The 16,329-nt window shown below is 44.9% G+C and overlaps 1 protein-coding gene across 10 annotated transcripts in view; it reads left to right on the top strand.

Annotated features, from left to right (window-relative positions):
* Positions 1 to 16,329, top strand: part of ANKRD6 (ankyrin repeat domain 6) — a 183,818-nt gene that overhangs the window by 128,911 nt on the left and 38,578 nt on the right. For 9 of the 10 annotated variants that reach the window (XM_055535498.1, XM_055535496.1, XM_055535492.1 and 6 more), the window contains one exon: positions 15,862 to 15,960. The exons of the other annotated variant lie outside the window; for it this stretch is intronic. In XM_055535498.1, the coding sequence (XP_055391473.1) occupies positions 15,862 to 15,960 (99 nt within the window). The remainder of the gene's footprint in view (positions 1 to 15,861; positions 15,961 to 16,329) is intronic. 10 annotated transcript variants of the gene reach the window in all.

Genomic DNA, 16,329 nt, shown 5'->3' with positions numbered 1-16,329 from the left:
AGAAGACTCCAAAAACCTGTTTTAAAAGATAGAGAAAAAATTTTTTTTTTTAATTTTTTGGCTGAGCTGCACAGCATGTGGGGTCTTAGTTCCCTGACCAGGGATTGAACTCTGACCCCCTGCTATAGAAGATCGAAGTCTTAGCTACTGAACTTCCAGGGAATTCCCTAAAAAATTAAATATTTTGAACATCCACGTGAGACACAGAGTCTCAGGCCGCCTGGGGAGGGAACCCTGGATGCTGGCTGTGAGTGGAGGGTGAGGAAGGGGAGGAGACTGTGGAGACCCCCACTGGTGTCCCATCAGCCACCCCTCACTTTTCTTCCTGACTCCTGGGAGGTTGTCATTAGACACAACCCACAACAAATGCATCCATGTGGCTCTAAATCAGAAGGTATGAAATGTTGATAAGTCTTTCTCCTACACTGTCTCCGAACCTCTCAGTGTCTCCGGTTCGGAAGGCAACCCGTGTTATCTTTCTTACATTTTTTTTCCCTGAGATATTTCATGTGTAGATGGATGTATGTAGATATGTGTAGATGGATGTATCTTTATGTGTATCTCCATGAATTGTTTCTAGACAAATGGCAGGATACTATATATATCCTCCTTCCCTTTTTCTTTTTTTTTTTAATATTAGTTTATTATTTGGCTGTGCCAGGTCTTAGTGGTGGCACGCAGTATCTTTGATCTTCATTGCAGCGTGCAGCCTCTTTTAGTTGTGGCATGCGGGATCTAGTTCCCTGACCAGGGATCAAACCTGGGCACTCTGCATTGGGAGCCCAGAGTCTAAGCCACTGGACCACCAGGGAAGTCCCTCCCTTTGCTTTCTTCAGTGAACTGTAATTGACTTCACCTATCCCCCGTCCACGGGCATTTACATTATGTTAATCGTCTGTTCTTGGAAATTACTCTGCAGCGGCTGACCTTGTCCTGAGGTCTTCTTGAACAGCATGGTTCTGTCTGTGGGACGGCTTTCTCTAAGTGGCACCAATGGGGCAAGGGCATGTGTGCCCTGTCGTTCTCACAGCTGGAGCAGCATTGCTCGTATGGAGCTCGTGCGGGTGTCCACTCTCAGCGCCCGCAAGCGCTGGCCTTTGCGTGCGCTGTGACCAGTGCTATACCAGCCCTCCCTCCGCCCTCTCCTCCGGGCCCTTCTGGATTTATCCTGCCTCCATCGCATCCTCGCCGGGAGCTTTCTGCAGTGGCTCTATTTGGCTTTTGAACCTCTCACCTTTGGCTTGGGGTTTAAAGAATTTTCTCTTTTCCACCTGCTCTGGCTTGTGTCTAACAACAACCTCCTGGGAGTCAGGGAGAAAAGTGAGGGATGGCTGATGGGAGACCAGTGGGGGTCTCCACAGTCTCCTCCCCTTCCTCACCCTCCACTCACAGCCGGCGTCCAGGGTTCCCTCCCCAGGCGGCCTGAGACTCTGTGTCTCACACCCAGGAGCCAGTGTGTTCTCACCTCCCTAGCGAGGGCGGAGCCTGCACAGGGCTGATGTAGCCCAGTCCTTCTCTTGGATCCACACACTCTATGGAGGCCCTATGGGTGTACACTTACATGTCAGGTCAAACAGAAAATGATTTTTGTTCTACAATAGCTAGAAGCATCGCCCTGTGGGAGGAACATCTCAACTGGGAAAACTCAGGCCTTTGTACTTTATTGTTAGAAATCAAGGAAACTTGACATGTGGTAGTAATTCTGAGCAACTGTTATAAAATGAACACATGTTCAGATTTTATTTAACTAATCCATTAGTGAGAGAACCAGTAAGATGTTGCAAATGGTTCAAAAGAGAATGCAAAGAATTACAAATATGCAGGTCTCAGGAAAGCGAAAATAAATTTGCTTATTAGATATAAAATTGGCTGGGATACACTGAATCTGCTAAACATGATTTATTGGCATCGTCCTCAGGATTCTAAGACTTACAAAGTTGTGAAATAGCTCAAAGACAGGGAAGATAACCAGGAGATGACCTGGGATAGCGCTGTGCCTGAGACAGGACTTCTAGTCATCTCTCTCTTTTTTATTCATTTTATATTTTAATTTTAAAATATTTTCATTTCAAAAATTATAGCTGCTGCTGCTGCTTGCTAAGTCACTTCAGTCGTGTCTGACTCTGTGTGACCCCGTAGATGGCAGCCCACCAGGCTCCCCCGTCCCTGGGATTCTCCAGGCAAGAACACTGGAATGGGTTGCCATTTCCTTCTCCAGTGCATGAAAGTGAAAAGTGAAAGTGAAGTCGCTCAGTTGTGTCCTACCCTCAGCGACCCCATGGACTGCAGCCTACGAGGCTCCTCCATCCATGGGATTTTCCAGGCAAGAGTGCTGGAGTGGGGTGCCATTGCCTTCTCCGAAAATTATAGCAAAATATGCATAATACAATATTTACTACTTTAACTATGTGTAAGTGTTCCATTCAGTGGAATTAAGTGGTTCACATTTTTGTGCAGCCATCAGCCCTGTCGGTCTCCAAAATTCATCTTCCCAGATGGAAGCTTGGTACCCATTAAACACTTCCTCCCCATAACCCCTTGCCCTGGTCGCTTGCAACCACAGCTCCACACTCTGTCTCTGTGATTCTGTCAACTGTTTAAGAATCTCCCAATTTTTTCTTACGAAGAGTAGAGGCAGTGAATCACATTCACCATCTATGTGACCCTGGCCAAGTAATTAGTAGCCTCCTTGAACCTTTGTTTCTTGTCTGTAGCATCAGCCTAACCCCTGCCTCGGGGATTTGTTGTGCAGATCCATCAAGATAATCCATGCAGAGTGCTTGTACAGTGTAACAAGGATGTCAGACAGGCTCAGGGGATGGTAGTTATTTTGACCGTAATTACTGTTTCTTCACTGGGGTCTCCAGAGGCACAGGAGTTCTCATAGGTAGGTCAACAGTTCTCAGTATTGACCACATGTGTTATCACCTGGAGATCTTTAAAAAATACCAATGCCTGGTTTCTGATTGAATTGGAATGGGGTGTGGCTGGGTTTGTTTTAGAGCCCCAGGTAAATGAGTCGCTCACTGCTCCAGGCCTTCCTCCCCAGGCTCAGGAGGGGAGCCCCTCATGAGTGGTGGGGCAACGCTCTGTACTGAGCTGTGGGCAAGTCAGTGGTAGACACCTGGGATCCACCATGCTATTTGTTGAACTGCACAAAATAGTGGTATTCTCAATGCTGTAATATAGGCTAGAAACAAGTTTACCTGCCGGAGGTACAGTGTGTAGGGAGGCAAGTGCATGCTGTGAATGGTATGGCTTGCCTGGGAGACACGCCTGGCAAGTTACTGGGTCAGCACCAGGAAAGTCTGGGTGAGTGTTAACTTCTGATGGTGCAGGTGTTAATTAGGCAGGCAGCCTGGGGACTCGTGTTTATAGCAAAGGTATGGGGTGTCCCCCGGAGATACTCTTCGGAGGAAGGAGAGGACAAGGTAAGAACGGGTGTCGTGGGTCACACTGAAGTCTCTGCCTGGGCCTGAGAGGAGACGAGCTGTAATTGAGAGGAGTAAGCCTCGAAACTCAGGGATAGATCTGCAGCACTGACTCAGGCGTCTCAGGAGAGGCAATTGAGGCAGCTTTGGAAGGGAGCTCAGGGGGGGGCCCGATTCTCTTGGCCGCTCTCTCAGCCTCTGGGGAAGTTTTGGGAGTGATGCTGTTCTGCTGCCTTCTTGCTGTGTCTGCAGTGTGTTCAGCGCCGTTAAAGGTTGGGCCACTTTCCCAGCTCTGGGCCAGCTTGGTGGGTGCGGTAGCCCAGAGACCCACTCTACACTGGGGTGTTCATACAGCTGGTCATCTGCATCCCCCAGCCCTGGGTCTGTCTGCACTGAGAATGGAAGCCTCAAGCTGCACAGCAGACTGTTTTACAGCCTAGATTAATGTGCTGGTAATACTCCTAAAGCCATGTCTTTGATAGATGCTCATCACCTAGAAGAGAGATGGCAGTGTCATGGCACAGTCGGGTGTCAGCATTTGTAAATCCTCCCCGTATCTTTCCTGAACAAAATGCTTTGGAGGATCACTGGTTTTCAGACCAGGAATCAGCCTGTCGTATGACTTCCGAAGTGTCATCACCTAATCCATGCTCTGGGGTCGTTGCAAAATGAGGAAGCCGGAGAGCAAAGGGGCTTTTGAAGCTGCTGAGTTGCCCACTTGGGCCTCTGCTCAGATGCCAGTGCAGACGGTCTGTTGGTGGATCCTCTATTAGAGTTCTTCTTTCTCTTTTCTTACTCTTTAAGCTGTAATGACTTCAGTTTCAGAAAATAGATGAAGCCAGTAACTTGTCTAGAGACTGAAAATTCCTGCTCAGCAGGCCTCTTGGTTTGTTTCCAGTGAAAGTTGGCTGTTGCATGTTTAAGTTGTTATAAACCAAGGATATAAACCAAGATGGGTGAGGAGGAGGCAACTGTGCCTGATCTTCTTTCAGCTGGTGTTTCCGTCAAATAGAGCAATGTATAAAGAATTATGCAGCATGAACAAGTGAAATTTATTCTAAGTACTCAAGGCTGATTCTACATCAGTCAATGTAATCCTACCATGTCAATAGGTGTCTTAGTCAGCTATAACATGATATGATGGACTGAGTGGCTTAAACACCAAAAATTTATTTTTCACAGTTCTTACAGCTGGAAAGTCCAAGATAAAGGTGCTGGCAGGTTTTGTTCCTTGTGAGGGTCCTCTTCCTGGCTTACCGACTTTTTTGCTGTGGAATATTATTCAACGTTTAAAAGGAATGGAATTCTGATAACATGTTACGACATGAATGAACCTTGAAAACGTTATGCTAAGTGAAATAAACGAAGTGAAAGGCAAACGAGAAAAGGAAAGATATACCTATCTAAACGCAGAGTTGCAGAGAATAGCAAGGAGACATAAGAAAGCCTTTTTAAGTGAACAATGCAAAGAAATAAGAGGAAAATAATAGAATAGGAAAGACTAGAGATTTCCTCAAGAAAATTAGAGCTACCAAAGGAACATTTCATGAAAGGATGGGCACAATAAAGGACAGAAACAGTATAGACCTAACAGAAGCAGAAGATATTAAGAAGAGGTGGCAAGAATACACAGAAGAACTATACAAAAAAGATCTTAATGACCTGGATAACCACGATGGTGTGATCACTTACCTAGAGCCTGACATCCTCTAGTGTGAAGTCAAGTGGGCCTTAGGAAGCATCACTATAAACAAAACTAGTGGAGGTGATGGAATTCCAGTTGAGCTGTTTCAAATCCTAAAAGATGATGTTGTTAAAGTGCTGCACTCAATATGCCAACAAATTTGGAAAACTCAGCATTGGCCACAGGACTGGAAAAGGTCAGTTTTTATTCGAATCCCAAAGAAGGGCAGTGCCAAAGAATGTTCAAACTACCGCACAATTGCACTCACTTCACATGCTAGCAGGGCTTCCCTTGTACCTCAACTGGTAAAGAATCCACCTGTGATGCAGGAGATCCCGGTTCGATTCCTAGATTGGGAAGATCCTGTGGAGAAGGGATAGGCTACCCACTCCAGTATTCTTGGGCTTCTATAGTGGCTCAGATGGTACAGAATCTGCCTGCAGTGCAGGAGACCTGGGTTCGATCCCTCGGTTGGGAAGATCCCCTCGAGGAGGGCATGGCAACCCACTCCAGTATTCTTGCCTGGAGAATCCCCATAGACAGAGGAGCCTGGCAGGCTACAGTTCATGGGATCACAAAGAGTCAGACATTACTTAGCAACTAAGTACAGCACAGCACATGCTAGCAAAAGTAATGCTCAAAATCCCACAAGCCAGTCTTCAACAGTACATGAACTGTGAACTTCCAGATGTACAATCTGAATTTAGAAAAGGCAGAGAAAACAGAAACCAAATGGCCAACATCCATTGGATCATAAAAAAAAGCTAGAGAATTCCACAAAAAACATCTGTTTCTGCTTCACTGACTATGCTAAAGCCTTTGGCTTTGTGGATTACAACAAACTGTGGAAAATTCTTCAAGAGATGGGAATACCAGACCACCTTATCTGCCTCCTGAGAAAACTATATGCAGGTCAAAAAGCAGTAGTTAGAACTGGACATGGAACAACAGACTGGTTCAAAATTGGGAAAGGAGTATGTCAAGGCTATAAATTGTCACCTGGCTTATTTAACCTATATGCAGAATACTTCATGGGAAGTGCTGGGCTGGATGAAGCACAAGGTAGAATCAAGATTGCTGGGAGAAATATCAATAACCTTAGATATGCAGATGACACCACCCTCATGGCAGAAAGTGAAGAGGAACTAAAGAGCCTCTTGATGAATGTGAAAGAGGAGAGTGAAAAAGCTGGCTTAAAACTCAACATTCAAACAAAGATCATGGCATCTGGTCCCATCACTTCATGGCAAATAGATGGGGAAACAGTGGAAACAGTGACAGACTTTATTTTCTTGGGCTCCAAAATCACTGTGGATGGTGACTGCAGCCATGAAATTAAAAGACACTTGCTCTTTGGAAGAAAAGCAATGAGAAATCCAGACAGTATATTAAAAAGCAGAGACATTACTTTGCTGACAAAGGTCCATCTAGTCAAAGCTATTGTTTTTCCAGTAGTCATGTGTGGATGTGATAGGTGAATAAAAAGGCTGAATGCTGAAGAATTGATGCCTTATTACTGTGGTGTTGGAGAAGACTCTTCAGAATCCCTTGGATAGCAAGGAGATCAAACCAGTCAATCCTAAGGGAAATCAACCCTGAATATTTACTGGAAGAACTGATGCTGAAGCTCCAATACTTTGGCCACCTGATGCAAAGAGCTGACTCATTGGAAAAGACCCTGATGCTGGGAAAGATTGAAGGCAGGAGGAGAAGGGGACAACAGAAGATGAAATGGTTGAATGGCATCATCGACTCAATGGATGTAACTTGGAGCAAACTTTGGGAGATGGTGAAGGACAGGGAAGCCTGGCGTGATGCAGTCCAAAGGGGTTGCAAAGAGGCAGACACAATTGATCGACTGAAGAAGAACAAAATGAAATAAGAGAGACACAAAAGGACAAATATTGTGTAACTCCACTTATATAAGGCACCTTGAATAGTTGATTTAGTAGAGTTGAGAAGTAGGGTAGAGAGGGAATTCCCTGTTGTCCAGTTGTTAGGACTCTGTGCTTTCACTGCCAAGGGCCCGAGTTTTGGGGGAACTAAAATCCCACAAGTTGGCTGTTCGGCCAAAAAAAGAAAAAAGAAAAGTAGGATAGAGGTTAGCGAGAGGGGAGTTATTGTTTAATGTATACAGAGTTTCTGTTTGGGATAATTAAAAGTTACGAAATTGAATAATGGTGATGGTTGTACAACATTGTAAGTATATGTAATGCTGCTGAATTAAAAACTAAAAAACTGGTTTAAATGGTAAATTTTATTATGTATATTTTACCATAATAATTTTTAGAAAATTCACTCAAGAAGCAGCAGAAAACATAAATAGTTGAATTATCAAAGAAAAGATTAACAATGTGATTAAACCTTTGACAAGTACTAGGGTCAAATGGTTTCACAGTCTTGTTCTATATTTTAACAACAGCAATAACAAAAACAGTTCCAAATGTTATTTAAAGTATTGTAAAGCATAGCTCAAAATGGAAAGCTGGATTTTTATGTTATGAAACCAGTGCAACCTTAATACCAAAACCAGGTAAATATAAATGAGAGTGAGAGAAATAATACAAGAACAATTGAGCAATCTCAATTATGAACTAGAAGCAAAAATTCTTAATAGTCCTACTTAATAGAATACAGCACATATCAGAATAGCACAGTGTGACCAAGTGGAGTTTGATCCAGGAATGCAAGGATGATTCCTTAATTCATTACACCAGTATATTAAAACGAAAACAAACAAACATATGATTATATTAACAATTGCTGAAAAGGCAATGATTCCAATAAAAATCAGGAAATAAGAGAGAACAGTTCTCATCTCCCAGCCGTAATTCTTCAGGCACTGGACTGCCATGCTTTCCTCTGTCGGCCTGTCAGCCCATTGAAAATGTAGTCTAAGTAGCTTCCGGTGAGGAGCGTGGAGGCCATTAACTGATACCTTCTAACTTGGGAAACTGATGTACTCTAGGAATCAATGGGATTCTTAACAACCAATTGAGTCACTTGAATTATTTTGGTCTTTCTTCTGGTGGACCTTTCTAGAAACAAGCCCAAGCCTGGCAGTTTGTGCATCACCTCAAAAAGAATAATCTTATTAATTAAGCCATTTTATTTGAATGATTGATTCCTGATCATATACATTTTTAATCATCTGTCCCAATTATTTATGATTATTAGTCCCTCCCCAAAATAAGACTTAGAGAAGCATTATGAAGCTTTTTGGCATAGGAAACTGACGGTTTTAAAAGGAAAGACTGTAGTGACTTCCCTGGTGGTCCAGTGGCTAGGACTCCACATTCCCAGTGCAGGGTTCCCTGGTTCGACCCTGCATGCCGTAAGTAAAAATTCCATGTGCTGCAACTGAGACCCAGTGCAACCAGATGAATAATTATTTTTAAAACTAATGAAAAATAAAAGGAAGGCCTGTTCTTTCAGAGGACAGTATCCCTGCCCGTGTGCAATTGGACTGTTGATGCCTGGGGCAGGAATCTTACCTCTGTCCCCTGCTATATTTTGTCTTATTAAAATTAGCCTGTCCTTTCAGTCTGACATTATGTTGGATCCTGATTTTTGTCATGCCAGGACTTTATTCCCTTGCTGCATCTTGTCACCTACAGTCTGATTAAAATGTGATGCGTCACTCATCCAAGTAGACAGGTAGATGAAACACATTTCCAAAATGGAAAGAAAGTTCTGAAGACTTTTTAAACTGTATGTTTTTTAATGAAAAGATTTATTCTCTATTTTTTTGTCCATGGCACTTTTTTTTTGGTCTGTTTTCTCCCTGAATGTCTTTATAACTTTGTTTTTATTGAATCATAAGCCTGAGAAGGACTTTGAAGTTTTGGACCCAAATCTACATCACTCCAAACAGTTGGAGCTCTAGAAATACTGTTTATGATAAGGGGACCCTTGGGCCACCTAAGAAAGTTGGTGGGGAATCTTCTATAATTTAAAACCTAAGTGAGGGACTTCCCTGGTAGTCCAGTGGTTAAGACTATGTGCTTCCAATGAAGGGGCTCAGGTTCAATCCCTGGTCAGAGAACTAACATCCCACATGCTGTGCTGTGTAACCGGGCGTGGGGGGAGGACAGAAAAAACCCAAACAGTTAAAAAACAATCCAAAAAAAAAACAACAAAAAAAACCTAAATGGCTGGGCCAAATGGCCAGGATCCTAGCTATTATTTGTTCTGCCACAAGTAACATTTTAGCTCTTGAAAATCACTGACCATCTACAAGCCTTACTACCTTCATCCAAATTAAACTCTCAGAGACTCTTTTCAATCTGAATATTATATTGTTTCTAAGATATGTGCCACTCTTACTTCACCAACGTTACCACTTTCTTGCTCCCCATCTCTCTCTTTCCTATTTTCTATTCATTCCTTAAAGCTTCAGGTAATACAAACAGACTTTATTTGCCTCAAAAAAGACTGCATGACTCTGACCTATTATATTTCTCAGGATCTGAAGAAAGGAAGTGTTGTCACTTTGACATTATTACACTGATTTAGGTTTTACCTAAATGCTTCTTGTCAAACTGCTTCCCCCCACGTGGGTCGCGTCTCTGCAACGGCCCTGCTTGTAACAATCCCCGGTTAAGAATGTTCAGTTGTTTTATTTCTTTGAGCTCATGAGCCTCAATTACTTTAGCTTCCCTTTGCCCCATGGGTCTGTTGTGATCTTGAGCAAAAGTGTATCATTCAACAAAGACAAAGTGTTCCGAGAATGGCTAAGCTCCTTCTCACTTCTTGGGTCCGCTCTCTTAGACCAGGTGGCCGCCTTGAAGAGTCGAGGCTCAGCATCCATGGGGCAGGCATCCACGGAGCAGGTGTTCGTGGGACAAGTGTTGTTTGTGCGAAAGGCTGGCCCTTTAGTTGGAGAAGGCAATGGCACCCCACTCCAGTATGCTTGCCTGGAAAATCCCATGGATGGAGGAGCCTGGTGAGCTGCCGTCTATGGGGTAGCACAGAGTCGGACAGGACTGAAGCGACTTAGCAGCAGCAGCAGCAAGCAGGAGAGAGGAGCTGTGAACCAATCTCCAGGTCCTGGCTGGAGTAATGAGTGACCAGGGTTGTGACCCAGCATTCCTGGGCACCATGGAGTCTGTATGAAGAGAGAGTCTTTTTTTCCCCTGCAATTTAATTTTATTTATTTTTTAAACTGGAAATATAATGGCTTTACAATGTTGTATTAGTTGAAGCTTTCCAGGTAGCTGCCAATGCAGGAGACATAAGAGATGCGGGTTTGATCCCTGGGTGTGGAAGTTCCCCTGAAGAGTGCATGGCAATCCACTCCAGTATTCTTGCCTGGAGAATCCCATGAACAGAGGAACCATGGGGTCGAAAAAAGTCAGACACGACTGAAGCTACTTAGCGCGCACGTTGTGTTAGTTTCTGCTGTACAATGAAGTGAACCAGCCATATGTATACATACATCCCCTCTCTCTTGGACCTCCCTCCCACCCCACCCCACGCCTCGAGGTCATCACAAAGCACCAAGCTGAGCTCCCTGTGCTCTCTAGCAGCTTCCCACTAGCTGTGTAAAATAGCTCTCCCACCTCTAGCTGGGAGTTAGGTTCTTCCAAATGAGCAGCAGAGACTTATCGTTCAGAGCTCTCTTTATGATACCTGTGAGTATAATTTATGGGTCACCTGCTGGATCGCGAGTCACTCTGATGTTCCTGTGCAGCAATTCTGCTAGAAATCAGGACCCACGGGGCTCAACCTGCCAGAAGAAAGCAGCACCCAGACCTGCGTTGTTGACAGTGAGGCCACTTTTTCTGTGGTTGTTGCCTGGCAATGTCTCTAGGCCCTTTGCTGTTCACTTCCCTGAAAGCGAGTGGCTCCAAGCCTCTGCCCTTCCCTGGTCGGATCAGGGAGATGTGCTGCCTTGCAGGGTCCTGCAGCCCCTACCCCACTGGTCTCAGATGGCTGGTCCTGACCCCAGGGCAGGTTGGAGAACCTGCACAGCTAAAGCCTTCAAGGAGGGATTTATAATCTCCAAGTGCACGTTTGTTACGAGGAACTTCTAAAACACCCACGCTGAGACCCCACCCTAGCTTGATGGAATCTGGGGGTAGAATTTGAGATTTAAAAAATATTTTCAGGTGAGTCTATGGTGCAACAGTGTTGAAAACCCATCATTTATGTTATAGCTCGAAAAATGTGGTCCTAATACTAGCAGCATCTGCTTCTCCTGGAGCTTGTTTTTGTTTGTTGTTCAGTTACTGAGTTGTGTCCAATTCTTTGTGACCCCATGGACTGCTTCCCTGTCCTTCACTATCTCCTGGAGTTTGCTCAAACTCATGCCCATTGATTCGGTGATGCCATCCAACCATCTCATCCTCTGTCACCCACTTCTCCTCCTGCCCTCAATCTTTCCCAGCATCAGGGTCTTTTTCCAGTGAGTCAGCTCTTTGCATCAGGTAGCCAAAGTATTGGAGCTTCAGCTTCAGCATCAGTTCTTCCAATGAATAGTCAGGGTTGATTTCCTTTTGGATTGACTGGTTTGACGTCCTTGCTGTCTCAAGAGTCTTCTCCAGCACCACAGTTCAAAAGCATCAGTTCTTTGGTGTTCAGCCTTCTTTTGGTGGCTCATATGGTAAGGAATCAGCCTGCAATGCAGGAGACCCACGTTCTATCCCTGGGTCAGGAAGATCCCCTGGAGAAGGGAATGGCAACCCACTCCAGTATTCTTGCCTGGAGAATCCCATGAATAGAGGAGCCTGGTGGGCTACTGTCCATGGGGTTGCAAAAGAGTCAGATAGGACCGAGTGACTAACACTTTGACTTTTTCACTTTCAGCCTTCTTTATGGTCCAGTTCTAACATCCATACATGACTACTAGAAAAACTATAGCTTTGACTAGACGGACCTTTGTCAGCAAAGTCATGTCTGCTTTTTAATATGCTGTCTAGGATGGCCATAGCTTTCCTTCCAAGGAGCAAGTGTCTTTTAATTTCATGGCTGCAGTTACCATCTGCAGTGATTTTGGAACCCAAGAAAATAAAATCTGCCACTGTTTCCACTTTTTCCCCATCTATTTGCCATGAAGTGATGGGACCGGATGCCATAGTCTTCTTTTTTTGAATGTTGAGTTTTAAGCTAGCTTTTTCACTCTCGTCTTTCACCCTCATCAAGAGGCCCTTTAGTTACAGGAGCTTGTTAGAAATACAAATTGTCAGTCTCCACCCCAGATCTACAAAATCAGAAACCCTTTAATGGGGCCCAGATAGCTGTCTTTAACAAGCCTCTGCTGCCCTATGAAGTTTGAAGACCACTGGTTTAAGGCATAATATTAATGCACAAGCAAGCTAGTTTCATGTGACCTGTGAATGTAACCGCAAAAGCACCAATAGAAAAGATGCAGTGGAAAAGTAAGGATAAAAGTGACAAATCATTGTATGGGGTGGGAGAACTGCGAATGCTTTGCTTTTATGTTCCAGATTTTTAGTGAAGTCATTATCTATTTTTATTTTATTTTTTCTTCATTGTGGCACACAGGCTTTCTCTTGTTGTGTGAGCAGGGGCTACTCTCGAGTTGCAGTGCCAGGCTTCTCATTGTGGTGCAGTTCTGCCCACGGGGAGATCACGGCCTAGTTGGAAGTTCAGTCAGCACAGGATTGGTGGTTTCCTGGGGGGAGCTGAAGTGCTGTGGGCGTGGAGAAGGCAGCTGGGGCCATTTCTTCTTGGGGAACAGAAGGAGGGTGTTCCCCATAAAGAAGGTCCTTCCCGAGAGACATGGAGACTAGAGACCTTTGACTGTATTTCAAAAATGGCCGTGGATGAGATCTAGCTGGTGGGAAGGTCAACCCTCCAGCGAAGGCCCACTTGGTTACCTAGGGCACCCGAGATCCAGCTCTTTACCCATGTCTGTGCCATTCACAAGATCTCACCAAGAAAAAGGTGAGGAGGGGCAGCAGTTGGGGGTCTTTGGGGGTGAGGGCTGAGACCGAGGGAAGGACACCCGTGATGGATGCTGGGTGTTGCCTCGCTTATCCTATCTCAGTGGTTAGTGGAGACTGTTCCTATTTCAGATGAGTAAACGGGCTTAGGAGAGTGGCCAACACAAAATAAACCAGGTATTACTAGTCAGAGTTGGGATATGAACCATGCTTGTTGAGCTCCAGCGCCTCTGGCCTTTCCTTTTTTGGAGAGGGCACTCTGCTGACCTTGGATGAGGAAGGTGCCTCTAGTCCAGGGCCATTCTGTTAACACCTTATAGTTTCTAAAGCACCCTCCAGACGTGATCTGGTTTTAAACCGCATCCATGTTTCCTTCTCTGGCCTTCTGATTATTCGTGTTCACTTGGACAATCCCTTTTGCCTCCTTGGGCTTCAGCGTCCACGCAGTAATCCCTGGTTGCTGACAAGGATGTTCCTCAGGGCTCCCCTGACCTGACTCTCATTGACCCCTCAGCCTGTGGCCTCCTTCCCAGCCTCTCTCAGGGCAGCTCCTCTGGTCATGGTCTGCACTTTCCAGATGCTCAGAAACACTGTATCCTGCCATCTTGTCAGTCTTCCTCACCGCACACATCTTTCTCCTTATAATTGTGATGGGCTTCCCTTTGCTCAGAATACCCCAGAAACTTTGTGAAGGTCTCTAATCGGATGTCCTGGACAAGGACACGTGGTAGGAGGAGCCTGGGGCCAGGTCAGCGAGGGGAACCAGGCTATTTGGCTTCATCTGATCAACTGTGGGGAGAGGGCAATGGCTCCCCACTCCAGTACTCTTACCTGGCGAATCCCATGGATGGAGGAGCCTGGTAGGCTGCAGTCCATGGGGTCGCAAAGAGTCGGACATGACTGAGCGACTTCCATTTCACTTTTCACTTTCATGCATTGGAGAAAGAAATGGCAACCCACTCCAGTGTTCTTGCCTGGAGAATCCCAGGGACGGGGGAGCCTGGTGGGCTGCCGTCTATGGGGTCACACAGAGTTGGACACGACTGAAGTGACTTAGCAGCAGTAGCAGCAGCAGATCAGCTGTGGACAGTTCGTCGGAGGAATCAAGGTTAACCAGCCCGTATAGAACATAATCACCAGCTGAGGAAGGTCACGCCTTCATCTTATCTCCAATGCTGCCTTTTTATGAAGGCTTTTTATAGCCTCTTTTCTTGGGAGAAACTTTTTTCTCAATTAAGAATTCTAATTTTAACGTGAGCTCTGACCTCTTTCTTTCCAGAATCATTCTAATGCTTTGATTGCATTTCACAGGTTGAAATTAAAATCCTTTATTGTCTACTATCTCTGTTTTTCTGCAAGGCTAGTTACCCTCGGCAAACTGGCCCTTGTCGAGAACACAAATGTGTTTATCCTGCTAGAATATCAGTAAAGGGCTTTGGGAAGCTCTGTCGAGATGCAAAAAAGGACTCAGGCCATATGAAACCCTTATTCCTCCAGGAGTGTTTCTGTATAGGTGGGGTCTGTGGTTAAATGCTGTTTGGAAACATTTCTTCACCGTGAACCTGAGGGAGAAAGCAAAGAGAGCATAATGTCTCCTTTAGAAGTTGCAGAATTTGGAGCTTGGCAAGGTCAGTTTTCCAGATAGGAATTGACTTACTCTGAAGAGTGCTGTTCTGGGTGTGAGCCTCAGTGTCATAGCTCAGGAGCCCCTGGCAGGGGACAGTCATCTCTATGACCCACCAGCAGGGCTGAGAAGGCACCCACTCAGGTGCACAGGAGCACACGTGTTCTGTCACCCCCTGGGAACAGCCTGGAGCTCACCAGTGACAGAATGAGTGAATAATGTGACAATATTTTTTAAAATAAAAAATAGAATGTCGGATCCCCAAAATTGCTAAATGACATTGTTTAGTTTAATACCATTTATGTAAGGTTTGAAGACAAGCAAAACAATTTTTATCTATTGTGCATGGTTACAAACATGTAGTAATGTATAGTAACACGCAAAGAAACGATGAATTCCAAATTGATTGGTTACCTAGGGGGTGAGGGGAAATGAGATATGGGAGGGATTCACAAGGAACACCTTTGGTTTCTTTAGTTTTTTCTTAAAGTGCTTGGTGACAGTGAAGGTGTTAGTCGCTCCGTTGCATCTGACTCTTGGCCACCCCATGGACTGCAGCCCACCAGGCTCCTCTGTCCACAGAATTTCCCAGGCAAGAATACGGAAGTGGGTTGCCATTTCCTTTTCCAAGGGATCTTCAATCAACCCAAGGGATCGAACCCGGGTCCGGTTTCTTTAGTTTTCTCTTAAAGTTAATGGTGGGTATGTGCATTTTCAAATATTATTCATATTTTTGAATGGTTGAAGTACTTTGTAATTAAAAAATTTTTAAATTTGTTTTACAAAGGAGAGAATCTGTTCTAATGGTTTGTCCAGCAGTTTAAATTTTGAGGAATTACTAGCCAGACGTCTCTGGGGCTAAGTAGCTTGACACTGCTGCTCTTCCATCTCTTGCCGCATCAGATACACTGTGGCCATGTCACCAACCCTGACTATCACACCAGTGGGGAAATCAGAGAAGACATGAAAGCCCTCACCTTTCTACTTGCCTGTTGGATGAATAGGAGTAGAAATTATGCACTAAAGGAAATCTTCACATTTTGACCATATCTTGTTCATAACTCATAATGCCAATAGCCAAGGTTACCTGAGACAAACTTGAATTCTGAGTAAATCTAAGCATCGCTTGCCAAAAGGCGGGGGAGGAACACTGCTGTGGAAACCTTGCTCTTTTGATGCCTCGTTCTGAAATCAATGTTTGCTCTGCATTAACAGCATGGCCGGACGCCCCTGCATCTTGCTGCCAATAAGGGCCATCTTTCTGTGGTCCAGATCTTGCTGAAGGCTGGCTGTGACCTCGATGTCCAGGATGATGTGAGTAGAAGCCATCATTCTGTTGGGGGATGGCTGTCAACCGGGCTTGTCTGCATAGAATCCCACAACGTGTACCTAGCTGTGAGGTGGGGGAGGGACAGTAGTTGTTGCTCTCCAGCACTTTTGAGCTCCACCTTGGTGGGAAGAACTTCCTCTTGAAGCCCTGCTCTGGGACCCATTCTCAGTAGCAAGCGTGGTTTGGTTTTCCCATCATAGTTCCTATCGAGTATTATTATTTCCTATCTATTATTATTCAAGTGCAGGGCCTTGAAGGGTGTTTTGCCTGTTTCCTTGTCTCAGTATGAAGGAGCACACTACACACGCATGCACTCATGCACACAGATTTGGGCAAGTCTTGCTGGAAATGTG

Source organism: Bubalus kerabau, chromosome 9, assembly GCF_029407905.1.
Source record: "Bubalus kerabau isolate K-KA32 ecotype Philippines breed swamp buffalo chromosome 9, PCC_UOA_SB_1v2, whole genome shotgun sequence".
Lineage (NCBI taxonomy): Eukaryota > Metazoa > Chordata > Mammalia > Artiodactyla > Bovidae > Bubalus > Bubalus kerabau.
Note: the sequence above shows the minus strand (reverse complement) of the source record. Positions and strands in the feature narration are given on the sequence as shown.